Raw genomic sequence first — 22,982 nt, forward strand, 5'->3', positions numbered from 1 at the left:
TATTCTATACGAGTTCAGGATTGACAATATTCAGAGCTACTGAATCCTGTATTAAAGGGGAGTGGTCATTTGCAAAGTTAATGAATGTATTAATGTGATCAGAATGTAGTGTTGAATGTAATTAATCATATGTGCAGGAGTGGCTGTGTGGTAAGTAGCTTGCTTACCAACCACATGGTTCCGGGTTCAGTCCCACTGTGTGGCACCTTCGGCAAGTGTCTTCTACTATAACCTCGGGCTGACCAAAGCCTTGTGAGTGGATTTGGTAGATGGAAACTGAAAGAAGCCCGTCGTATATATATATATATATATATATATATATGTGTGTGTGTGTTTGACCCTCCACCATCGCTTGATAACCGATGCTGGTGTGTTTATGTCCCCGTAACTTAGCGGTTTGGCAAAAAGAGACTGATAGAATAAGTACTAGGCTTACAAAGAATAGCGTGGCCACAGACAAATGACTGAAATAAGTAAAAGAGTAAAAGAGAGAGAGTATATGACATGAGAGATGCCAATGGATAATGCAGTTGGAGATGGGGAAAAGCTGCGGTTGCTTTTGATTAAAATGGTGCTGAGACAGGCTTTGTACCATCACCTCATCAACGCCATTGTTTTTATACACACACACACACATAAAAATATTGAACAATACAGTTATAGTGACTCATATACAAAACTTTAAGTTTCTGTGTATGTAGGTGTGTTTTTTTTCATTGAGTAATCAATACTGTATTAGTCCATGGTGAAGGACAAACGCTCGAAATGTTAAGGCTCTCTCCCTTCTTTTAAGCATTAAAACTTATCCATCCTATGCTATAATTTTCCTTTTTGTTCATTATATTTACAATGTATGGGTGTGTGTTTGTGTGTGTGTGTGTGTGTGTGTGTGTGTGTGTGTGTGCGTGTGTGTGTGTGTGTATGTGTGTGTTTGTCCTCCACCACCACTTGACAACTGGAGTTGATGTGCTCCCATAACCAAGCAACGCAGCAAAAGTGACGGATAGAAAAAGTGTCAGTTTGAAAAAAAAAAAAAAAATGAAAGTACTGGGGTCAGTTCAGTCACCTAAAGGTGGTGTCCCAGCATGACCATAGTCTAGTGACTGAAACAAATAAAAGATAAAAAATACAGGAAAATTCTACAGTGAAATGACCAAACACTAAGAAAAGACAACAACAAATTGAAATATTTAATATTTGTTCTTCTTTTAATAATCGAGAGAGTTTAAATATAATTTTAAAGGGTACAAAGCATGGATTGAATTAAAATATTACTCCGCAATATTTTCTTTTTTCTTTTCTTTTAACATAGACAGGTCATGATTGTTTGGCTACAATAATGTTTACAATTACACAATTAAATGATTACATACATACATACACACACACATATATATATACACATATACATATACACACATATATATGCATATATATACACACACACACATATATAAACATATATATATACATGCATATATATACATATACACATATATATATGTACATATATATATATATATATATATATATATATAGATATGTACACATATACACACACACATATATATGTATACATTTATATATATATATATATATATATATATATATATATATATATATATATAAACATTAATATATATAAGTACACACACACATATGTATATATGTATATATATATATATATATATATATGTAAACATTTATATATATAAGTACACACACACATATGTATATATGTATATATATATATATATATATATATATATATATATATATATATATGTAACATATGTATATACACATACACATATATATATATGTACATATATATATATATATATATATATGATGGTGACACACACATGCAGGACATGGTTGTGTAGTTTTCCTAGCATATCGTGTTGTTACTGTTGTTACACATTTAGCGGTACTGCACTGTACCTTGGGCAAACATCTTCTATTACAGCTCTGCAGTGACTGAAGCCTTAAGAACTAATCTGGCAGACGGAAACTTAAAGAAGCCTGCCATGAACATGTATGTAAGTGTGGAAGTGCATACATGCATGTATACATTTTTCTGTGTATTTTTCTACATTTGTGCTTCTCCCAAAATTACTGAGCAACAGACAGTGGAGTCGTCATTTCCTCTGTCAACAACTTTGCCATTTCGAAGATGTTTGACTCCCTTACTTGGGAAACAGGTAAGGGTCGTGACAAGGAGAGCATCCAACTGTAGTAAAACAGCATCTCAATAATCTATTCATAGAAGCCAATCTAGCATGGGAAAATGAATGTAAAACAAAGAATAAACACACAAAATTGTACATGCACTCACACGTGTGTGTGTATATGTATCTGTGTGTGTGTATGTATATATATATATATATATATATATATATATATATATATATATATATATATATATATATATATGTTTGTTTTTGAGTTATAATAAAAACCTTTTTAACACTAAATCAAAAGAATTACTCAATACCTTTAGTAGAAAACAAATTTATTTTTCTTTAACAAGAATAATATTGATAGAGTGATTTTGAAGTTTTGGCCAGGTAAGCCATCACTGGACTGTAATTCATTTAAGTTTGGCTTTATACAATCTCTGTTAAATTAAAACTTTACCTGAGTTCTGTTGAATGGTAACTATTCTGTATGGTAGGTAGTGGTGGCAAGATGGTATGGAGAAATTTTATTGATTAAATTTGAGGAAGTGCTAATTGTTAGAATTTATTCATGCATGGAGAGTTTTGTAATTACATTTTCACTTTGTGTGTAATATGTATTCACAAAAGAATCTAATTAGGTTGTTTGGACAGTATATTTGAAACTTGATTTGGTTGTTGTTGGTTTCATTTAGATCAGTGTTTTTTACCTATGGATCCCTTTGATTCCTATTTTACTTGAGTGGACCTTTCTAGCCATTTCTAGCTTAAAAAAACCCTATTATATTTTTTATTATTAAACGTTATTAGGAATTGTATTTAAAAAATGGTTAAAATATTTTGTGTATTGTAGAAGAATAACCGATTTATTGCAGATAAATTTTAACTACAAAGTCTTATATGGACCCCCCCAAGGGCCATGTGGACTCTGGTTGAGAACCACTGTTGTTGTTGGCACTCCGTCGCTTACGACGTACGAGGGTTCCAGTTGATCCGATCAACGGAACAGCCTGCTCGTGAAATTAACGTGCAAGTGGCTGAGCACTCCACAGACATGTGTACCCTTAACGTAGTTCTTGGGGATATTCAGTGTGACACAGTGTGACAAAGCTGACCTTTTGAATTACAGGTACAACAGAAACAGAAAGTAAGAGTGAGAGAAAGTTGTGGTGAAAGAATACAGCAGGGTTCGCCACCATCCCCTGCCAGAGCCTCGTGGAGCTGTAGGTGTTTTCGCTCAATAAACACTCACAATGCCCAGTCTGGGAATCGAAACTGCGATCCTATGACCACGAGTCCGCTGCCCTAACCACTGGGGCATTGCGCCTCCACCACTGATTTAGATATTATTGGGATACTTAGTTTGTTTTGAGAATGTGAAGGTTAAACCTTAGAGTTCAGTGTTTTGACTTTTGCATTTAGATGTGTTACTTTGTCTATCAAGTTTTAGGGGACTGGAATTTAAGGGTTAACAAAAGAATGTAAGTATGTGGTAGGATTTAGTTAGTTTGCAGTTTGGTATTATAAGTAATAACAACCTGTTAGCTAACTAAACCTTACCAAATACTTACATTCTTCTGTGAACCCTGAAATACCAATCTTATTTCATTGGGAAGGTGTTGGTTATCACATAAGAGTCTACCACTGAGGTTAGTATAGAAAATTTGTTAATTAAATTTTTTAATGTTCATAAGAGTATGTATGTAGGTTTAAAAGTTGTTGGTCAGTATGTTTGTCCCCAGGGATAATTGTTCTGGAAAATATTTGGCTGCTATTTATAAGTTTGTACATATATATTTAAGGAGGTGAAGTTTATAGGATGATCTTAATAAATATTTCTTATGTACAATTTCAATTTTTAACTTAACAGTCATTATATAAAGCCAAGATGAAAATAAATGACTTACAGTCTGATGATGGGTTAGATGGCAGAAACTTAGAAGTCACTGTCAACACTAGTCTTGTTAAAGAATGATACACACACACACAAACAATATCTAGCCATAGAAATCTGCCTCATAAAAGTTTCATCCAACCCACGGAAGTTTGGAAAAGTGGACTTGGATTAAAATGATGATGAGGTGGTGATTTGTGTGTATGTGATCCTCATCATCAACAAACAAAATTTGTTGAGGCAGATTTTCTATGGCCAGATGCCCTCCTTGTTTCCAACCCTAGCTTGTTTTCAACCAAGGTACTATTTTCCCATTGCTACATATAAATCAGAGAAGATTGGGAACAAAAAAACCTCACTTGTACGATGATGATGTTGTCTAGATGGGGGTTCATGCATGTACACATACAAATACACAGATATATGAGCGGCATCTTTCAATATATATATATATATCTCCACAGACAAGATATAAATATAAAAGTACATACACAATCATTGTACTATATCTTAAGTGTAAACATGACAATGTTATTGTGGTTGATTAACTTTTAATTTTGCCTATATTCTTCTATCATCAAAAGACCAAGCAGTTTGTTAAATTCTATTTGGTTTTAAATATTAATGTTATTGTTTTATTGAAAATAACTGATGTTGTTTATAACCATTAATTATTCCAAGATTAATGAGTCTTGTCATCATTGTGCACTTTCAATCATAGAAAATTGATAAATCAAAATATCAAAGGAGAGCTCATTGATCGCGGTCTTAAGGTAAATACGACCAAAACCGCTTTAGAATTTACAAGATCTCAGAGGATATAAAACATTAAAACACAGAGTGTTAGATTGTGTAGAGACAGTACTGTGTCCCTTTTTATATTTAAGATGAATGAGAGAAATATGTCTTTTTCTATAGGACTTTATGTGTGCTTGTAATTATAGTATATGCATGTATAACCATATATAGTGTCAGAGGATGTTAAAGTTAGCCAGGTATAGTCACCAAATGGTTTGTAATTATAGTATATGTATGTATACACACACATATATATATTATAAAGTGTGTGTTAGAGAATGCTAAATCTAGCATGGTATAGTTACCAAGTAGTGCTCAAATAATTCTGAAACTTAAGTTCCAACTCCTTCATTCAAGACAGGAAGCACCAGTGTCAGAAGTCAGCTATAAGAAGGATCTTTTTTGAGCAGGTATGGAATTTGCCATTTTTTCACACACACACACACACACACACACACACATGCATGCATGCACACACATACACAAACACACATATATGTAAGCATGTATGTATCCAGGAAAATAAGTCACAGAAATAAAAGTCTGAATATACGTGTAATGCCATAATTCTATGTAAGAAGTTTTCAATAGGTACATGTCACATGACTGACTTAAAATTTTAATTTCCTTGTCTTACTTTGCTTAAGAAACTGAATAAAAGGTTAGTTTTTTTTTTTTTTGTCATAAGTGTAATATCATCTTACATATATTGTGCACAAGTCACGTACTGCTAGTGAATAAACTGATTAAAAATATATTGTTTTACTACTTTGTTTGTAGAATTTAAATAAAATGAGACTTTTTTTTCCCAGCTAAAATTGTAACTTCTCTTCAGTTTGTTTTTCAAGCCACCATATGTGTGTGCATGTGTGTATCTATGTATGTGTTTGTGCATAGGCATGCACAAATAGTCAAGAAGTTCACTCTGCAATCAAGTGGTCCCAGATTTGATCCAACCGAGTGATATCTCTGGCAAGTGTCTTTTTCTCTCACAAAAGCCCCTGGGTTGACCCAAGGCTTTCTAGCGAAACTGGACACATGGAAGATCTTTATGTCTGCCTGATGGATTTTAATTTAAAGAAGCAGCTTTCTCACACACGATGTAACATTTGTTAGCTGTCTAATTGACCAAACAACTGACAAAATGGACAGGATCCATTTACTTCTACTTACATTTTAACACACACACACATGTATATAATTATGTTTATGTACAAACACATATGGATGGTTATACATACATATATAGATATACATATATATTATGTGCACATATCTATATACAATATATATACTCGTAATTGTGTGCACATATACATATAAACATACATATGCATACAAATACACATGCGCACACACTTGTCTATGCATGTGCATACACACACATGCATATATATATATATATATATATATATATGTTTAAAGTCACGCACACACATATTATCACATAAATATAATATACACATAACTACAACACAAACGCAAATACATATTAAACATGGTTTATCAGTGCCAATATCCTTCTCCAGGTTGATGCCGATTTGAGTGAAATGTTCACGGTTACAGTGCAATAATTGTGACAGGTTAAAAGTCATGGTCCATGAAGACACAACAGCTTAGCACTGTGTCCAAGTGGCCGCAGACCATCACACACATACATAAATACACACACACATGTAATTACAAATATGATGGATGGTCATTTCTTGAACTTCTTTTGGCCCTGAAATGAACAAAGAAAGAAAAAAAAAAAAAAAAAATTATTATCATGTCAGTAAACACTTGTAAAGAATTAAAAAAAAAAATACAGATTTTAATAGAAGTAAGTGAATTTTGAAATATGTTTGGAATAGTTTACTGGTCAGATTTATAGACATATCACAAGAGTTTACAGAGGTGGAGACATGATAGTGTAGTTAAGAAGCTTGTTTTGCAACCAACTGGTTTTGGGTTCAGTCCTACTGTGCGGCATCTTGAGCAAGTACCTTCTACTATATAGTCCTGGGTCGACCAATGCCTACTACTATATTATATATATATATATACTCTTTACTCTTTTATTTGTTTCAGTCATTTGACAGTGGCCATGCTGGAGCACCGCCTTTAGTCGAGCAAATCGACCCCAGGACTTATTCTTTGTAAGCCTAGTACTTATTCTATCAGTCTCTTTTGCCGAACCGCTAAGTTACGGGGACGTAAACACACCACCATCGGTTGTCAAGCGATGTTGGGGGGACAAATACAGACACAAACATACACACTCACATACATATATATATATATATATATATATATATATATATATATACATACATATACGATGGGTTTCTTTCAGTTTCCGTCTACCAAATCCACTCACAAGGCTTTGGTTGGCCCGAGGCTATAGTAGAAGACATTTGCCCAAGGTGCCACGCAGTGGGAATGAACCCGGAACCACGTGGTTGGTAAGCAAGCTACTTACCACACAGCCACTCCTACGCCTACATATATATATATATTTATTTAATCACACACACACCACATACATAAACATTATCCAAACCACAATACATGCATTTATGCATCCACCCATCAGCTTATTTTGATAATTATAGAAACAGTACACAGATATAACAAACCTTCCTAACTACATGCTACCCACACCCCTACCCATATATTGAACCTCTACACTCCCGGCCAAGCCAGCTGTTTTATCAAAAATATTTACATTGGTTCAAGTTACAAGTGTTTTAGCTTTAATAACTGAACTTTCACCTTGACATTAAAATAGAACTGTTCTGACAAAAAGGGGACATTATTTCAGAAAGATTCAACGGGAGGAGGAGGAGCAAATGAAATCAGATGAAATGAGAATTACTTTAACCTTTAATCAGATTAATCAAATATACTGATAAAAACAGTAGAATATAAATTCTTGTATTTACTTGTATTGTATTTACTATTTAGTTTAAATTTTAAAAAAATGATAAATAATAAAATAATATTGGCTTCAAATTTTGGCAAAAGACCAGCAATTCGGGGGAGGGAGTATATCAATCACATCGATGCCAGCGCTCAACTCATACTTATTTTATCAGCCCCAAAATGATGAAAGACAAATTTGACCTTGCCAGCATTTGAACTCAGAACTTAAAGACAGACAAACTGCTGCTAACCATTTTGCCTGGCATGGTAATGAATCTGCCAGCTTGCTGCTTTAAACAATCCTTTCTATTACAGGCACGAGGCCTGAAGTTTTGCAGGAGGGGACTAGTCAATTACATCAATTCCAGAATTTCGCTGGTACTTAATTTATCGACCCCGAAAGGACGAAAGGCAAAATCGACCTTGGTGGAATTTGAACTCAGAACGTAACAACAGGTGAAATACCGCTAAGCATTTTGCCCAGCGTGTTAGCGATTCTGCCAGCTCACTGCCTTTTGCTGCCTGAAATAATGAAATAATATTAACCACTGCACTAATAACTCTTTTACTTGTTTCAGTCATTTGACTGTGGCCATGCTGGAGCACCGCCTTTAGTCGAGCAAATCGACCCAAGGACTTATTCTTTGCAAGCCTAGTACTTATTCTATTGTTCTCTTTTGCCGAATCGCTAAGTTGCAGGGACGTAAACGCACCAGCATTGGTTGTCAAGCAATGCTGGGGAGGACAAACACAGACACACAAACATATACACACACATACATATATATGTATATATATATATACATATATATATATATAAAACGGGCTTCTTTCAGTTTCCGTCTAACAAATCCACTCACAAGGCTTTGATCGGCCCGAGGCTATAGTAGAAGACACTTGCCCAAGGTGCCACGCAGTAGGACTGAACCCAGAACCATGTGGTTGGTAAGCAAGCTACTTACCACACAGCCACTCCTGTGCCTAAACTCTAGAAAAAATGCAACTATTTTTAGCTGAATTCTAAATAAAATACTCTTGTTATTACTGTCAAAGCTTATCACTAAATCGCAAATAGTAGATAACTAAAACTGAACTGATATCTCATTCTTGGGATATATTTACTACACCCTGGATTTTATTCTTCCAAAGTAGGTCACTATTCAATAAATAATTAAACTTTCAGCAAGGTATGGCTAGGGTGCGGGCAAGGTTGTACCGTTCAGAAATTTGCTTTGCTATCTTTTGCTTTGTGAGTTTAAAAACCTATTGCATGGCAATTTCGACATGTGTTTCGAGTCATAGCCCTCTGAATCAAATTGGATAAACAGAAATAGTATGGAAGCTTTGAACATGGAAATGAATTTTAGGCAGATACTTACTTTAGACATTGCTTGCTGCATCTTTAATTCATCAATCTCGTCCTTCTGAGTGGTAAGTTTCTCATTCATACTGGCCAAATGCTCACTCATCATTCGGAGTTGGCCCTCATAGCTACGAGTTGTGGTAGCTAACTCATCCTGTATTGAAATGAAAAATTAAAAGAGATTCATTCTGTGTACTAAAGGAAAAGAAAGCAACAATGACAATTCAAAATCAGGAAGACCTGGGAGAAGAAGGCCTTTCCTCAGGGAAAGAAAGCCTAGAACCAAAAACGATGTAGAAAAATCATCAATGGCCTATGCGCCATAGGGTGTGAAGAGCAGTAATGATAGAATATTGGGCTGAATAATTTGCAGTATTTATTTGGGCTTTACACAATGTTACCAAGGTCAAATTTTGCCTTAAAGGTCAATAAATGAAGGACCAGCCAAGTTGTAGATGTTGATTTCTCTCTCTTTCCTTCTCAATTTCACCTCTTTCTCTCTCTCTCTCTCTGGAAGATATTACTTGTAGTTAAATGTGGAAAAGGATGGGCTTTGCTGGGTTTGAATACCCAAGGCATGTCAGATATCACAACAACACTCCTAAAACCTCATCAGGAGCAGAAGGATTAAGGTGAGGTGATCATAAAAGTGAGTTATCGGTGAAGATAAATAGATAGAGAATTTCTTCACTACAGATAAGATATCAAGAAACATGTGTATTGATAAATAATAAAAGTTAGTACAACAACATTTAAAAACCTTGTTACAAGATCATCAGGCATTCGTATACCAATTATATTACTGAAGATGGAGGACTAACGAATGTGATAGATTACTTGATAAATGCCAAACAGCATTTCGTTCCATCCAACTATATCGTTAATTCACATCATCCTCTGATGCAGATTTTATTTACATTGAATTTAAGATTAGTAAACTAAGTACCTATCACTTAGGAACTAGGTATGTTCAATTTCTCTTTCTCTCTCCTACAAGTCTGTGGTCTTTAACCAATTAAAAAAATAATTTTTACAATACGAACTTTCAACTGGGCTTGCACTGTTGTGGCCTGTTTTAATTCCTCAATAGATTTTTCTTTGGCTTCTTCTGCAATGGCTAATCTTTTATGTAAGGCCCGGACCTGAAAAACAGTAATATAGCAATGGAATGAATAGATAGAGTAATATTGTAGCATAGTGAAATGAATAGATAAATATTGCAGCAGAATGAAATGACAAGGTAGTCTCACAATAGCTTGATAATGGTGACCAAAAATGGCATTTTAATTATTCAATATTTAAAATAAATTATCAAATTTCCACAAATATGGTGTGTCAATAAAGTTTTCTTTATTCATCTGACTGGAGTATTGATTAGATATGTGTAGGGCAATAAAAACTTTATTAGTTGGTCTCTCATTCAACATGTATATGTCAACAAATCGTTTTGAAACCCCACCGTGACTTTACAGACACACTGCATTTGCCAATTTGCATTAACCATAAATTAAGTTTATCATGGAAACAGAGTTATTTGATTCTCTCTTATGTATTAAAGGAGGCACAAGCACTTCCACATACATATATATGCAGGATGGAACTTCTGCTAACCAAATTCACTCACAAAGCCTCTGTTGGCCCAAGGCTATAGTAGAAGACACTCGCTCAAGGTGCTATGCTGTGGGAGTGAACCTAAAACTATGTGTTTGAGAAGCAAGCTTCCTAACCAAACTACCATACTTGTGACTACAAAACAATGGATATAAGTATGCACATCACTATTTGTGTGGCAGGCTTTTTATGGCTTAATGCCCTTCCTGACGCCAGTCGCCACCTATTTCCAAGTGAGGTAATGTTTTGCTTCTGCATTTATAATTTTGACATATAGCCAATCACAAAAATATATTTCAATGAAGAACTGAAGTATAGACAACTACATTATATGCTAGCAGAAATACCATTCCCCAAGTGATTTTCTACTAGTGTAAATCATGTTTGTTGTACAAAACTGCTGAGAAGTAGGACTAAATCTTGGGGCTCTCTCTGCAACCCAGACAAGCCAATGGCAGCCCATTATTATATGAATGTGTATTTTCCAGGAAACCACTTCCTGTATGAGCAATATTGAAGTCTCTAAGAATATTTGGCAGTGAAGGACATGCTTTGTCCAGTTTTACTTTCACCTCAAAGTAACACAGATTTTGATTTAGCAGGCCATCTGTAAGCTTTGCAGTGTGAGCAGACATTGTTGAAGACAGGTAAAGAACCCCTTCCGTCATGAATGACCATGGGATTGCACCTAGAAAGTTCCCCTCCAAGGCACAAATCTGGATAAGGTTGCCAAATGACCTTCGTAACCACACTTTCATGCCTATTCATGCATGTATATTAATTTGCTGTTTGATCTCATCAATACTGTGGTAACAAGATGTTACATGGCTTTTACAGCATTGTTCAAATTAACAGATAAAAAAAAATTATACAAACAAAAATTGTTGAAGAAACTCATTTCATTATAATTATTTTTCATGTTGTTGGGTATTCCATTTCCACAAAATAATGAGATACAAAAGACAAAGATAAACAACACAACACTAATATTATCTCAGACCACCACAGAACAGAACAAAAGAAAAACAGATGTATCCAGCCAAAATATTCTCTGTTTTATATTCAAACTGGGCAGACTTAGTCTCTCATACCTGTTCTACAATGCCATTCTAAAAATAAGCAAACACATCATTGATAACTTGAAGCTATGAAGAAATGGTTAATTCAAAACAATGAGATGAATAAGCATTACATTTGACAGAATAAGCTGAATGCTAAAAGGTTGAAGAACCACAAGACTGATTTTAACAGCGATCTTATGATCAGATTAATTAATCTAAACAAATCTAATATTGAATAGATTAGCAAGAAGAACCTCAATACAATTATTTCTAAACATAAAGAATAGGTATGATTAAATTCATGGATAAGATAAATACTTCTAAAGCTAATGGCTGGTCCTATAGTTTAGATATTAAATATCGAATGAGTGTTCTGTAATTCAATAGTAATAATGATTATGCTTCTATAGCACAAACCTTACAAGATAAGGTTATAGATTTTTTTAAAACTAAGATTGAAGACTGTGAAATTAGAGTAATTTTACAGACCAAAACTCATCAATGTTATTCACTTTGAACAGTCATTTATTTTTGATTAAAGACTGTTTAGTGGTCTCTTTCTTGTCATCATGAGAAGAAGTGACTCAGCAGAGATAACAAATCTATATATATCACTATCATTATCATAATTTTAATGCTCACTTTTGCATGCTCACATGAGTTGGAGAGAATTTGTTGAGGTAGATTTTCTATAGCTGGATGCTCTTCCTGTTGCCAACCCTATCTTATTACAAGTAAAGTAATACTTCCCCATATAAATCTCTGCCAGTTCACTTAAAAGTGATAAATTACAGTACTTTATATAGAAGTGTAGAGTATATTATAATTGAAAGGCTCATAATTCCAATTTTCCATGTTACATGATTCCCTTACTAATGTCAACCCCTCTGAGAGTGTAGTGGGTGCTTTTTATGTGCCACCAGCATGGGAGCCAGTCAAGTGGCACTGGCATCGACCATGCTCGAATGGTGCTTTTTACATGCCACCGGCACAGGTGCCAGTCCAGCGGCACTGGCAATGACCTCGCTTGAATGTTTTTTCACAGTGCCAGTAAGGCAACGCTGGTAATGACCCCGCTCAAATGGTGCTATTTACGTGCCAATGGCATGGAAGCCAGACAGCTGCTCTGGCAATGATCATGCTCAAATGGTGCTCTTAGCGCTCCACTGGCACAGGTGCCAGTCATCGAATTTGGTTCAATCAGGACTAAATCTTGGGGCTCTCTCTGCAACCCAGACAAGCCAATGGTAGCCCATTATTATATGTACGTGTATTTTCCAGGAAACCACTTCCTGTATGAGCAATATTGAAGTCTCTAAGAATATTTGGCAGTGGAGGACATGCTTTGTCCAGTTTTACTTTCACCTCAAAGTAACACAGATTTTGATTCAGCAGGCCATCTGTAATTGCACCTAGAAAGTTCCCCTCCAAGGCACAAATCTGGATAAGGTTGCCAAATGACCTTCGTAACCACACTTTCATGCCTATTCATGCATGTATATTAATTTGCTCTTTGATCTCATCAATACTGTGGTAACAAGATGTTACATGGCTTTTACAGCATTGTTCAAATTAACAGATAAAAAAAAAATTATACAAACAAAAATTGTTGAAGAAACTCATTTCATTATAATTACTATTCATGTTGTTGGGTGTTCCACTTCCACAAAATAATGAGATACAAAAGACAAAGATAAACAACATAACACTAATATTATCTCAGACCACCATAGAACAGAACAAAAGAAAAACAGATGTATCCAGCCAAAATATTCTCTGTTTTATATTCAAACTGGGCAGACTTAGTCTCTCATACCTGTTCTACAATGCCATTCTAAAAATAAGCAAACACATCATTGATAACTTGAAGCTATGAAGAAATGCATGGTTAATTCAAAACAATGAGATGAATAAGTATTACATTTGACAGTGCAGTCGTCTCTCTTGCACACCACATCTGATGCTTCTTATGTCCAACTTTTCTCTCAGGATGCTTACACTCTATTGTTCATGCACACTGACATTACACATCCAGCAGAGCATGCTAGCTTCATTTCTTTCAAGCCTACGCATGTCTTCAGCAGTCACAGCCCATGTTTCAATGCTGTGTAGCATGGCTGTTTGCAAACAGGCATTATACAGTCTGCCTTTCATTCTGAGTGAAAGGTGCTTTGTTACCAGTAGAGGTAGGAGCTCTCTGAACTTTGCCCAGACTATTCTTATTCTAGCAACTACGGTCTCAGAGCATCACCTAGGTAATGGAAGCTATTGACTACTTCTAGTTTTTTTCCCTGGCATATGATGGAATCTATTTTCTGTACATTTTTGGTGTTTATTGTATCTGTGCACCTTCCACACAGAAAAACCATCTTGCCAGTTAACCTTCCTCTGATATTGCTGTACCTCTTATGTGTCCACAGCTTACACCAGGTACGTCTAATATAGTTTCTACCTACACCTTTCCTACAGATCAAGCAGAGATTTGGGATTTGCCCACGTGCACACACACACACACACACACACACACACACACACACACACACACACACACAAAATAAAGTTTTGGATAAAGTTAGCAACTGAAAACAACTTACCTCTGCATGGAAATTAATTGCTTTGCTTTCAGCCAACTGAAGATTCAGTGTTAGTTGGTTAATACGATTAGTTAGGTGGTCTTTGATCAATTGTTCCCGGCTGTCAGCATCGACTGAGGATGCTTTCATTAGCTGTTCACGGCTATCACCATCTGATATAGGTATATGGCCTGTTCTAGAGTCAAGTGATGGAGAATGCTGTTACCCATCAAAGAGACAGAAAAATAAAGGAAAAGAGATCAATTGTGATATTTGGGATGATTTTTTAAAAAAACTATATTTTAAGTAGTAAAAATTAATTCAAAGAGATTGGTTTAGCAGCCGCTGGTTGACCGAGGGCTAAAGTAGAAAACTCTTGCTTTATGTAACATACAGTGAGACAGACCCAAAAGCACTTGTGTATTCAAAGGAGACTTGCATACACACACACACATATAGATAGATGTCACATACAAACACATTTGAAAGAAGAACAGAAAACAATATCAATAATATTTTCAAAAGATCATTCCTACAGCTGTTTCAAAGATGTTTACATGATAGGATTACTATACAGTTTATAAGAATTATCTTGTCCAGGAGATTTTATTGTACATGGATATGCTTTATGTATGTAATCTAAGGATTTTAACATAATATGAGGGTAAAGTGTTGTAGGCTGATTATGAAGGAGTGATGCTGGAATTGTAAAATCTTGCCTGCATTAATTTCTCCTCTTCTTCTTAATAACTGAATTGTTTCTTTACAGGTAAACTAACATCTGACTGTTCAAAGAAGACTTCAAAAATAACTAGTAGCAACTTCTCTTGATAAAATTAGGCATTGTGGTGTTACCAAGTACTTGCAGAAAAAGAGTTTAGCTCCCAAGGACATTCATGCTGACATAGTTGCTACACTAGGGGATGATGCTCCAGCATTCTCAACAGTGAAAAAGTAGGCAGCTAAATTTAGGAGGGGAAAGGAGAGTCTTGAAGATGACCCAAAGTCTGGATGTCTTGCAACTGCCACTACTGCGGTAAACATTGGCCATGTTCACCACATGGTGATGGATGATAGGCAGTTGGCTATAAATCAAATAGCCAATGCTATTAGCATATTCTGTGAGAGAGCTGAGAATCTTCTGCACAATGAACTTTGCATTATGAAGGCTTCTACTCAGTGGGTGCTACGTCTTCTGACACCTGATGAAAAGCACACCATGCTGATCATATCAAGAGAAAATCTGATTTTATTTGAGGCAGATTCAGCTGGTTTCCTTGGATTCAGCCAGGATGATTGTTGGGTTCATCAGTTTGAGACAAAAAGACAATCCATGCATTGGAACATCCCTTCTCACCTACTTCAAAGAAAGCAAAGGTCATTTCATCTGCAGGGAAGGTGATGGCCTCAGTTTTTTGGGGATGCAGAAGACATTGTTTTTATTGATTATGTCCAAAAGGATCAATGAGAATACTATATCAACTTGCTGAGGCAGTTATGAAAAGTTATCAAAACCAAATGCTGAGGAAAACTGATGCAAGTAGTCTTGTTTCATCAGGAAAGTACCCCAGCACACAAGTCCAAGCTTTCAGTGGCTGTCGTGCAAGACTGTTGCTTTGAACTGGTTGACTACTCTCTCTATTTTCATGATTTAGCTCCATCTGACAATCATTTGTTCCCCAATATGGAAAAACATTTTGCTGGAAACCAGACTTTTTTCAGCAGCCAGATGAAAGTTCTTCCCCAATGGGATCCAAGCACTGCATCACCAATGGAAGAAGTGTATGGACTGCAAGGGGGTACTATGTTGAAAAATATGTCTCATATGGACACATTCCATGAGAATATCTTTGTCAGCCTATGAAGTTCTCAGCAGGCTTTCATAAAATATTATGAGTTCTAATATATTTGGTTATCTGTCATGCAAACACAGCACACCTTAATGTGTGTGTGTGTGTGGGGGGGGTTACATAAAAAGCACCATCCAAACGTGGTTGATGTCAGTGCCCCCCTGACAGGTTCCCATGCCAGTGGCATGTAAAAAGCACCCACTGCATTATCAGAGTGTTTGGCATTAGGAAGGGCATCCAGCTTTAGAAACCTTGCTAGATCAGATTGGAGCCTGCTGCAGCCTCCTGGCTTGCCAATCCTCAGTCAAACCGTCCAACCCATGCCAGCATGGAAAGTGGACGTTAAACAATGATAATGATGATGATATATGTGCATATATGTGTGTGTTTGTGTGTATATGTATGTGTATACATACATACATACATATATATGTACGTGTGTGTATATATATATATCATCATCATATATATATATATATATATATATATACATATGTATGTATGTATGTATTTATATGTGTGTGTGCATACATATATATGAGTGATTGGACAATTGAAAGAAAAGGGCATTCAACACACTTAATAGGTGTTACATGTATTATTTAAAACAGTTTGATTTGGCTCCGTGTGTCTTAAAGTTTCACAGGTCTCTAAAAGAAACCCATCACTTTCAGGTTTTAGATAGCTACTGGAAAACAGGCTGCTATTGGTCAAGTTGGGTCATATGGTGTTGTCAAAGTAATATCAGTTGCTCAGTGACAGCAGTTCCTTTAGGAAGGGGAATTTCTTTGCCACCAGACGTATGCCCTCCTGGTGAATTACAAACTACCGGCTGCTGGAAACCCAAATATACCACCTTAACACTGGCTCCAACCATCAGTTCCTATGCAAACTAACCCCCCCCCTCACAACCTTATGCATCCCTTACAAGCTCTTAATTTTGCCTCCTTATATGTGGTGTGCAGACATAAACACATATAAATTCACACACACTCACCGCCCCCGTACACTCCTAAACCCACACATACACACAACCAACACCCACACACATCGATGCATATGTTCATGTAATTACACTAGCATCTGTCACATGCATATATATAAATAACAAAAGCTTATGACATATAAGCTCTTCTACGCATGCACACAGACACACATGCATATGTACATGCAACTACACACTCACACACATAAATACCACATCTGCAAACATAAATAACAAAAACATATTATGCACACACACACACACACACACACACATCTGAAAGAAGTCCTTTCAAACATACACCCACACTCATGTGTTCACACACAAATGTAAGATGTATATACTTATGTACAAACACACTTATACTCACACCCTAAATGCATTCATGTTGCGCATGTATGTAGCAGGCACTGACACACATGCACTCACATACACATGCATACATATATACATCCAATATCACACCTATATCCATGCTTTCATATATTCCAAGTGTGTGTATGTATATATATATATATATATATATATATATATATATATATATATATATATATATATATATATATACACACACACATGGAAATATATATATATATATATATATATCATCATCATCATCATCATCATCATCGTTTAACGTCTGCCTTCCATGCTAGCATGGGTTGGATGATTTGGCTGGGGACTGGCAAAGCGGATGGCTACACCAGACTCCAATCTGATCTGGCAGAGTTTCTACAGCTGGATGCCCTTCCTTACGCCAACCACTCTGAGAGTGTAGTAGGTGCTTTTTACGTGCCACCGGCACAAGGGCCAGTCCGGTGGTATTGGCAACGGCCATGCTCAAATGGTGTTTTTTATGTGCCACCTGCACAGGAGTCAGCCAATGTTTTGCCTACATGCCACCGGCACAAGTGCCAGTAAGGCGAAGCTGGAAACGATCGCGCTCAAATGGTGCTTTTTACGTGCCGCCAGCACAGGAGCGAGACCACTGCTCTGGCAGTGATTCTGCTCGGATGGTGCTGTTAGCGCTCCACTGGCACGGGTGCCAGTCATCAAATTTGGTTCAGAAGGCACATGGCTTAGTGATTAGGACATTCAGCTTGTGATCATAGGGTCATGAGTTCGATTCCCAGTGGCGTGTTGTGTTCTTGAGCAAGACACTTTATTTCACGTTATTCCAGTCCATTCATCTGGCAAAAGTGAATTGTACCTGTATTTCAAAGGGTCAGCTTTGTCACACTTTGTGTCATGCTGAATCTCCCTGATGCGAAGGGGTACACATGTCTGTGGAGTGCTCAGTGTTTGGAACAATGTGGCGGAGAATGACAAGAGCATGAGTGGAATGGAACAAATGATGTGGCCAGTAGAGCTGACTTGGCACCAGACAGTCTGGCTGATCCAAGTGATCCAAAAGACATTGAGATCGAATTTGGAACCATACAGTTGTGAAACAAACATTCTAACCACACGTCTCTGCCTGTACACATACATACACATAATCACACACACAATGTATGTGTATGCTTGTGATAGGTAATGTATGAAATTCATGTGAATATTAGGAATATACCCGATTACAAGTAAGGGGCATGTTACCTGGGTACTGGAATCAAAGTGCTCACTTTCACCACCAGTGACAGTGTTAGCCGCAGAAGTCTCCCCCATAACATGGCTTAACACAGATGAACGACCTGATAGCTTTTGTGGATCTTCCAGAAGCTTCTCAAGTTGTTTCACTTTCTAGAATAAAAAGAGAAGAAAGTAAAGCTTACAGTTTATACAATCAAACACACACTGTTTTGCTTAGGCATAACAATACAAGTAACTTGGTTATAGAACTCAATATACATATGCTTCAGAATAAAGCGTTAAATGGGTACAGAGCATAATATGGAATGAAATAAATGACAAAGGAGCAAAGAATTTCTGCAACGCATAAATAAATTCTTTGTTTCTTGTTATTTATTTAATTTCATTCATTCATATATATATACATAAATATATATATATATATATATATATATATATATATATATTAAAGGCATTACTATACATAGATGACTCATGCTAGGAGGGACTCTTAAAGTCAAAACTACCATAATGTTTATTATGGTAGTTTTGACTTTAAGAGTACCTCCTAGCGTGAGGCATCTATGTATAGTAATGCCCTTAATATAAATAAATATATTTATAGGGAATAATTAATAAATGTTTCCCTTACGAGGTTTTTTTCACGCTAACTACTTGATAAATTCTTATAAAGACTTTATCCAATATTTAAATTGTATGTATATATATACATATATATATATATATATATATATATATATACACACACACACACATACACATATATTTACACACACACACATATACATTTATATTAACATATATATATGCATATATACATACATATATCTATACACACACATACATATGTATATGCATATATACATACATATATATACACACACACATATGTGTGTGTGTGTGAGTGAATTGTTAATAACAGCTGGCTGAGTTCCTCATGACAAGTTCTGTGGGCGAAGAAGAAATCCATTTAACAAATTTGTTGAAATTAGGAGAGCAAAAGGGTATGAGTGAGTTATTAGAAAAACAAGAGTCTAGAAATGTGATAGCAAGAGAGTAAGAAGCCAAGAGTTGAGACAATCACTTACTTGGATTTCATTTTCATATTTCATTTTCAGAAGCTGCAGTTCAAGCATGTAATGTTCCTTCTGTTGTTCCAGTTTACCTACTTTTTGTTGGAAAGTTTGCAACTGAAAAATATGTCAGCATAGAATATAGTGATCACAGTGGATTTACATTTAGAATACAAAATTTAGATGCTGGCATGGCTGTGTAGTTAAGGAGTTTGCTAGCCAACTACATGATCTGGGGTCATTTCACGTGTGTGGCACCCTGGGAAAGTGTCTGCTAAATGATTATGATGATACACATAAACATACCCAACAGACTTTAGGTTTCTTATTTCTTTATTGCCCACAAGGGGCTAAACACAGAGGGGACAAACAAGGACAGACAAAGGGATTAAGTCGATTACATCGACCCCAGTGCGTAACTGGTACTTAATTTATTGACCCTGAAAGGATGAAAGGCAAAGTCGACCTCGGAGGAATTTGAACTCAGAACGTAATGGCAGACGAAATACCTCTAAGCATTTCACCCAGCGTGCTAACGTTTCTGCCAGCTCGCCCCCTTTAGGTTTCTCTCTGTCAGTCCACTTTCCCAAGTGCCACATAGTTGGAAAGCAAACTTCTTGCCATATGCAGCCATGCACGCACACAGTAGCATAACTGGGGGGTGGGGAGGGGCAGTACCCCGGGCGTGCGCTGATTGAAGTGGGTCGCAGAATTGACCATAATACTATAAGCTTGAACTTCATCTATAAAATTGCAATGGATCTCCAGTTTATTGTTTTATGCTGTTATTGAAAGTAAATGCAATATGATGGCTGTCTACATTCATGTCTGGACATTTTTACAAAGGGTGTCAAAAAAAGGCTTGAGGCTCAATTGAGTGAAACCCGCATATTTTCACCTTGCCTACTACACATACTGCACAACTAAAGGTATAAAATTAAGTGTGGTGGTATATATTCTATGTTAAATTTACTTAACTGTTGTTTATTCATTTAACTGTTAACCATTCTTTGTGATTCTACAAATAGTTCATTTTTATCAATGAAAATCGATTTTCCATTTCTGGTCTACATACTGTACACCAACTTCTGGTGTACATATCAATGGTTTGTTATGCTATCAATAAAGACTTCGACTTCCTGCCCCGAGCAGATGTGTGACCGCTTTTTTGTGCACTTTGTTTGCAGAAAATAAAGAAATAACTAATTACGTCAGTGAATAATAAATATTAAGTAAATTGCCTCTACATATTTATCACTACCAGTTACAAGCCCGACATCACAAAATGCGTCTGAATAAACATTGCCGGACAGCAAATAGAGACTCGGACATTGCTTAGAAAATATTTTTCATTTTTAACCTTGTATATAGTACGCACTAAGGATTTTAAATTTTGGGAAAAAAATGTGGATTATACTCGAGGATTTACGGTATTTGATAATTAGCAGAAAACCACCCAGAGGGTGGTGTTTCTGCTTATATATATATAATAGTTGTAAATAGTCTATATAAACTAAAGACAAATTCTTTTATTATTCACCTGTTTCAAAAGACTTTCTTTACTTTCTGTTGAACTGAGAAGCATCTTTCTGTTTTGTATGGCCATTCTATGGGGGACACTTTCAGGTTGAGCCTGGAAATAGAAATATATTTTGTCAATAACAATAAACATAATGAAGAAACAAGATCTTAGCCTCAAAACATTAATGGTTTTAAGGGTTTAGTCATCACCAGCATCATCATTTTAACATCCACGTTTTTTATTCTTGCATGGGCTGGACAGAATTTGTTGGAGCACATTCTCTAGAGCCAGATGCCCTTCTTGTTGTCAACCTTTACCTGTTTCCAAGCAAAGTAATATTTTCCATGGCCTGATATGTTTTCCACAGAAGACTGGATATGAATAACATCACTTTTAAAATATCAAGTAATAGGTGTAAGTATGGCTGTATGGTTAAGAAGCTTGCTTCCCAATCATATGGTTCCAGATTCAGTTCCACTGTGTAACACCTTGGGCAAGTGTCTTCTAATATAGTCTTGGGCTGACCAAAGCCTTTGTGAGTGGATTTGGTAAACAGAAAGAAGCCTGTCATATATATATGTGTGTGTGTATGTCCCTTTGTGTCAGTGTTTGTACTCCACCACTGCTTGACAACTGATGTTGGTTTGTTTACATCCCTGTAAATTAGTGGTTTGGCAAAGGGAGACCAATAGAATAAGTACCAGGCTTAAAAAAAAATAAGTACTGGGGTCAATTCATTCAACTAAACGTTCTTCAAGGCAGTGCCCCAGCATGGCTGCAGTCATCATCATTTCATGTCCGCTTTCCTTGCTGGCATGGGTTGGACAGTTTGACTGAGGACTGGCAAGCCAGGAGGCAGCACCAGACTCCAGTCTGATCTGGCAAGGTTTCTACAGCTGGATGCCCTTCCTAACACCAACCCAGGCAGCAATGGCAATGACCTTGGTTGAATGATGCTTTTTACGTGCCACCGGTATAGGAGCCAGTCAGGTGGCACTAGCAATGACCATGCTTGAATGGTGCTTTTTACGTGTCACTGGCACAGGACCAGTCAGAATGCACTGGCATCGACCATGCTCATATAGTGCTTTTTATGTGCCACCAGCACGGGACCCAGTCAGGCAGTACTGGCATTGGCCATGACAATGATTTCACTTGACTCAACAGGTCTTCTCAAGCACAGCATAATCCCCAATGATTGAAGGGTACTCTTAAATGGGCTGGTTATGCGACACTAGTATAGGCCATGGCTACGGTCACACTTGGCTTGCCGGGTCCCATAACTAAAACAAATAAAAGAAAAAAAAGATGATACTTACACTTTGTATACTCTCTAGGTATTTAACAGCTCGCTCACGGTACAAGGCCACAATTGGGTTTGTGTGATCCTCTTGGTGTTGGGTTGTATCACCAGTGCTGCTGCCTCTCAGGCGATAGTTTACTCGTTGGGTAAGGAAGTCTTGGTTTCCAGATAAAAACGCTGACAACTAAGTAGAAAAGCAATCAATTTAAAAGGTGACAGGTGTGTGTGTGTGTGTGTGTGTGTGTGTGTGTATAGGATACCTAAAGATATGTGAA

The 22,982-nt window shown here is 36.4% G+C and overlaps 1 protein-coding gene across 4 annotated transcripts in view; it reads right to left on the bottom strand.

The window, feature by feature from the left end:
* Positions 1 to 6,360: 6,360 nt before the first annotated feature.
* LOC106880154 (protein phosphatase 1 regulatory subunit 21) overlaps positions 6,361 to 22,982 on the bottom strand; it is a 51,542-nt gene continuing 34,920 nt past the window's right edge. For 3 of the 4 annotated variants that reach the window (XM_089351530.1, XM_089351532.1, XM_089351531.1), the window contains exons 14-21: positions 22,724 to 22,891; positions 21,423 to 21,515; positions 19,898 to 19,999; positions 18,816 to 18,959; positions 14,406 to 14,603; positions 10,183 to 10,281; positions 9,156 to 9,293; positions 6,361 to 6,595 (exon numbers count right to left, since the gene is read on the bottom strand). In XM_089351530.1, coding sequence (XP_089207656.1) covers positions 6,572 to 6,595; positions 9,156 to 9,293; positions 10,183 to 10,281; positions 14,406 to 14,603; positions 18,816 to 18,959; positions 19,898 to 19,999; positions 21,423 to 21,515; positions 22,724 to 22,891 — 966 coding nt within the window. In that variant the 3' untranslated portion in view covers positions 6,361 to 6,571. The remainder of the gene's footprint in view (positions 6,596 to 9,155; positions 9,294 to 10,182; positions 10,282 to 14,405; positions 14,604 to 18,815; positions 18,960 to 19,897; positions 20,000 to 21,422; positions 21,516 to 22,723; positions 22,892 to 22,982) is intronic. The other variant, XM_089351533.1, reaches the window with a different exon arrangement.

This window comes from Octopus bimaculoides, chromosome 4 (genome assembly GCF_046866305.1).
Source record: "Octopus bimaculoides isolate indiv1 chromosome 4, ASM4686630v1, whole genome shotgun sequence".
NCBI lineage: Eukaryota > Metazoa > Mollusca > Cephalopoda > Octopoda > Octopodidae > Octopus > Octopus bimaculoides.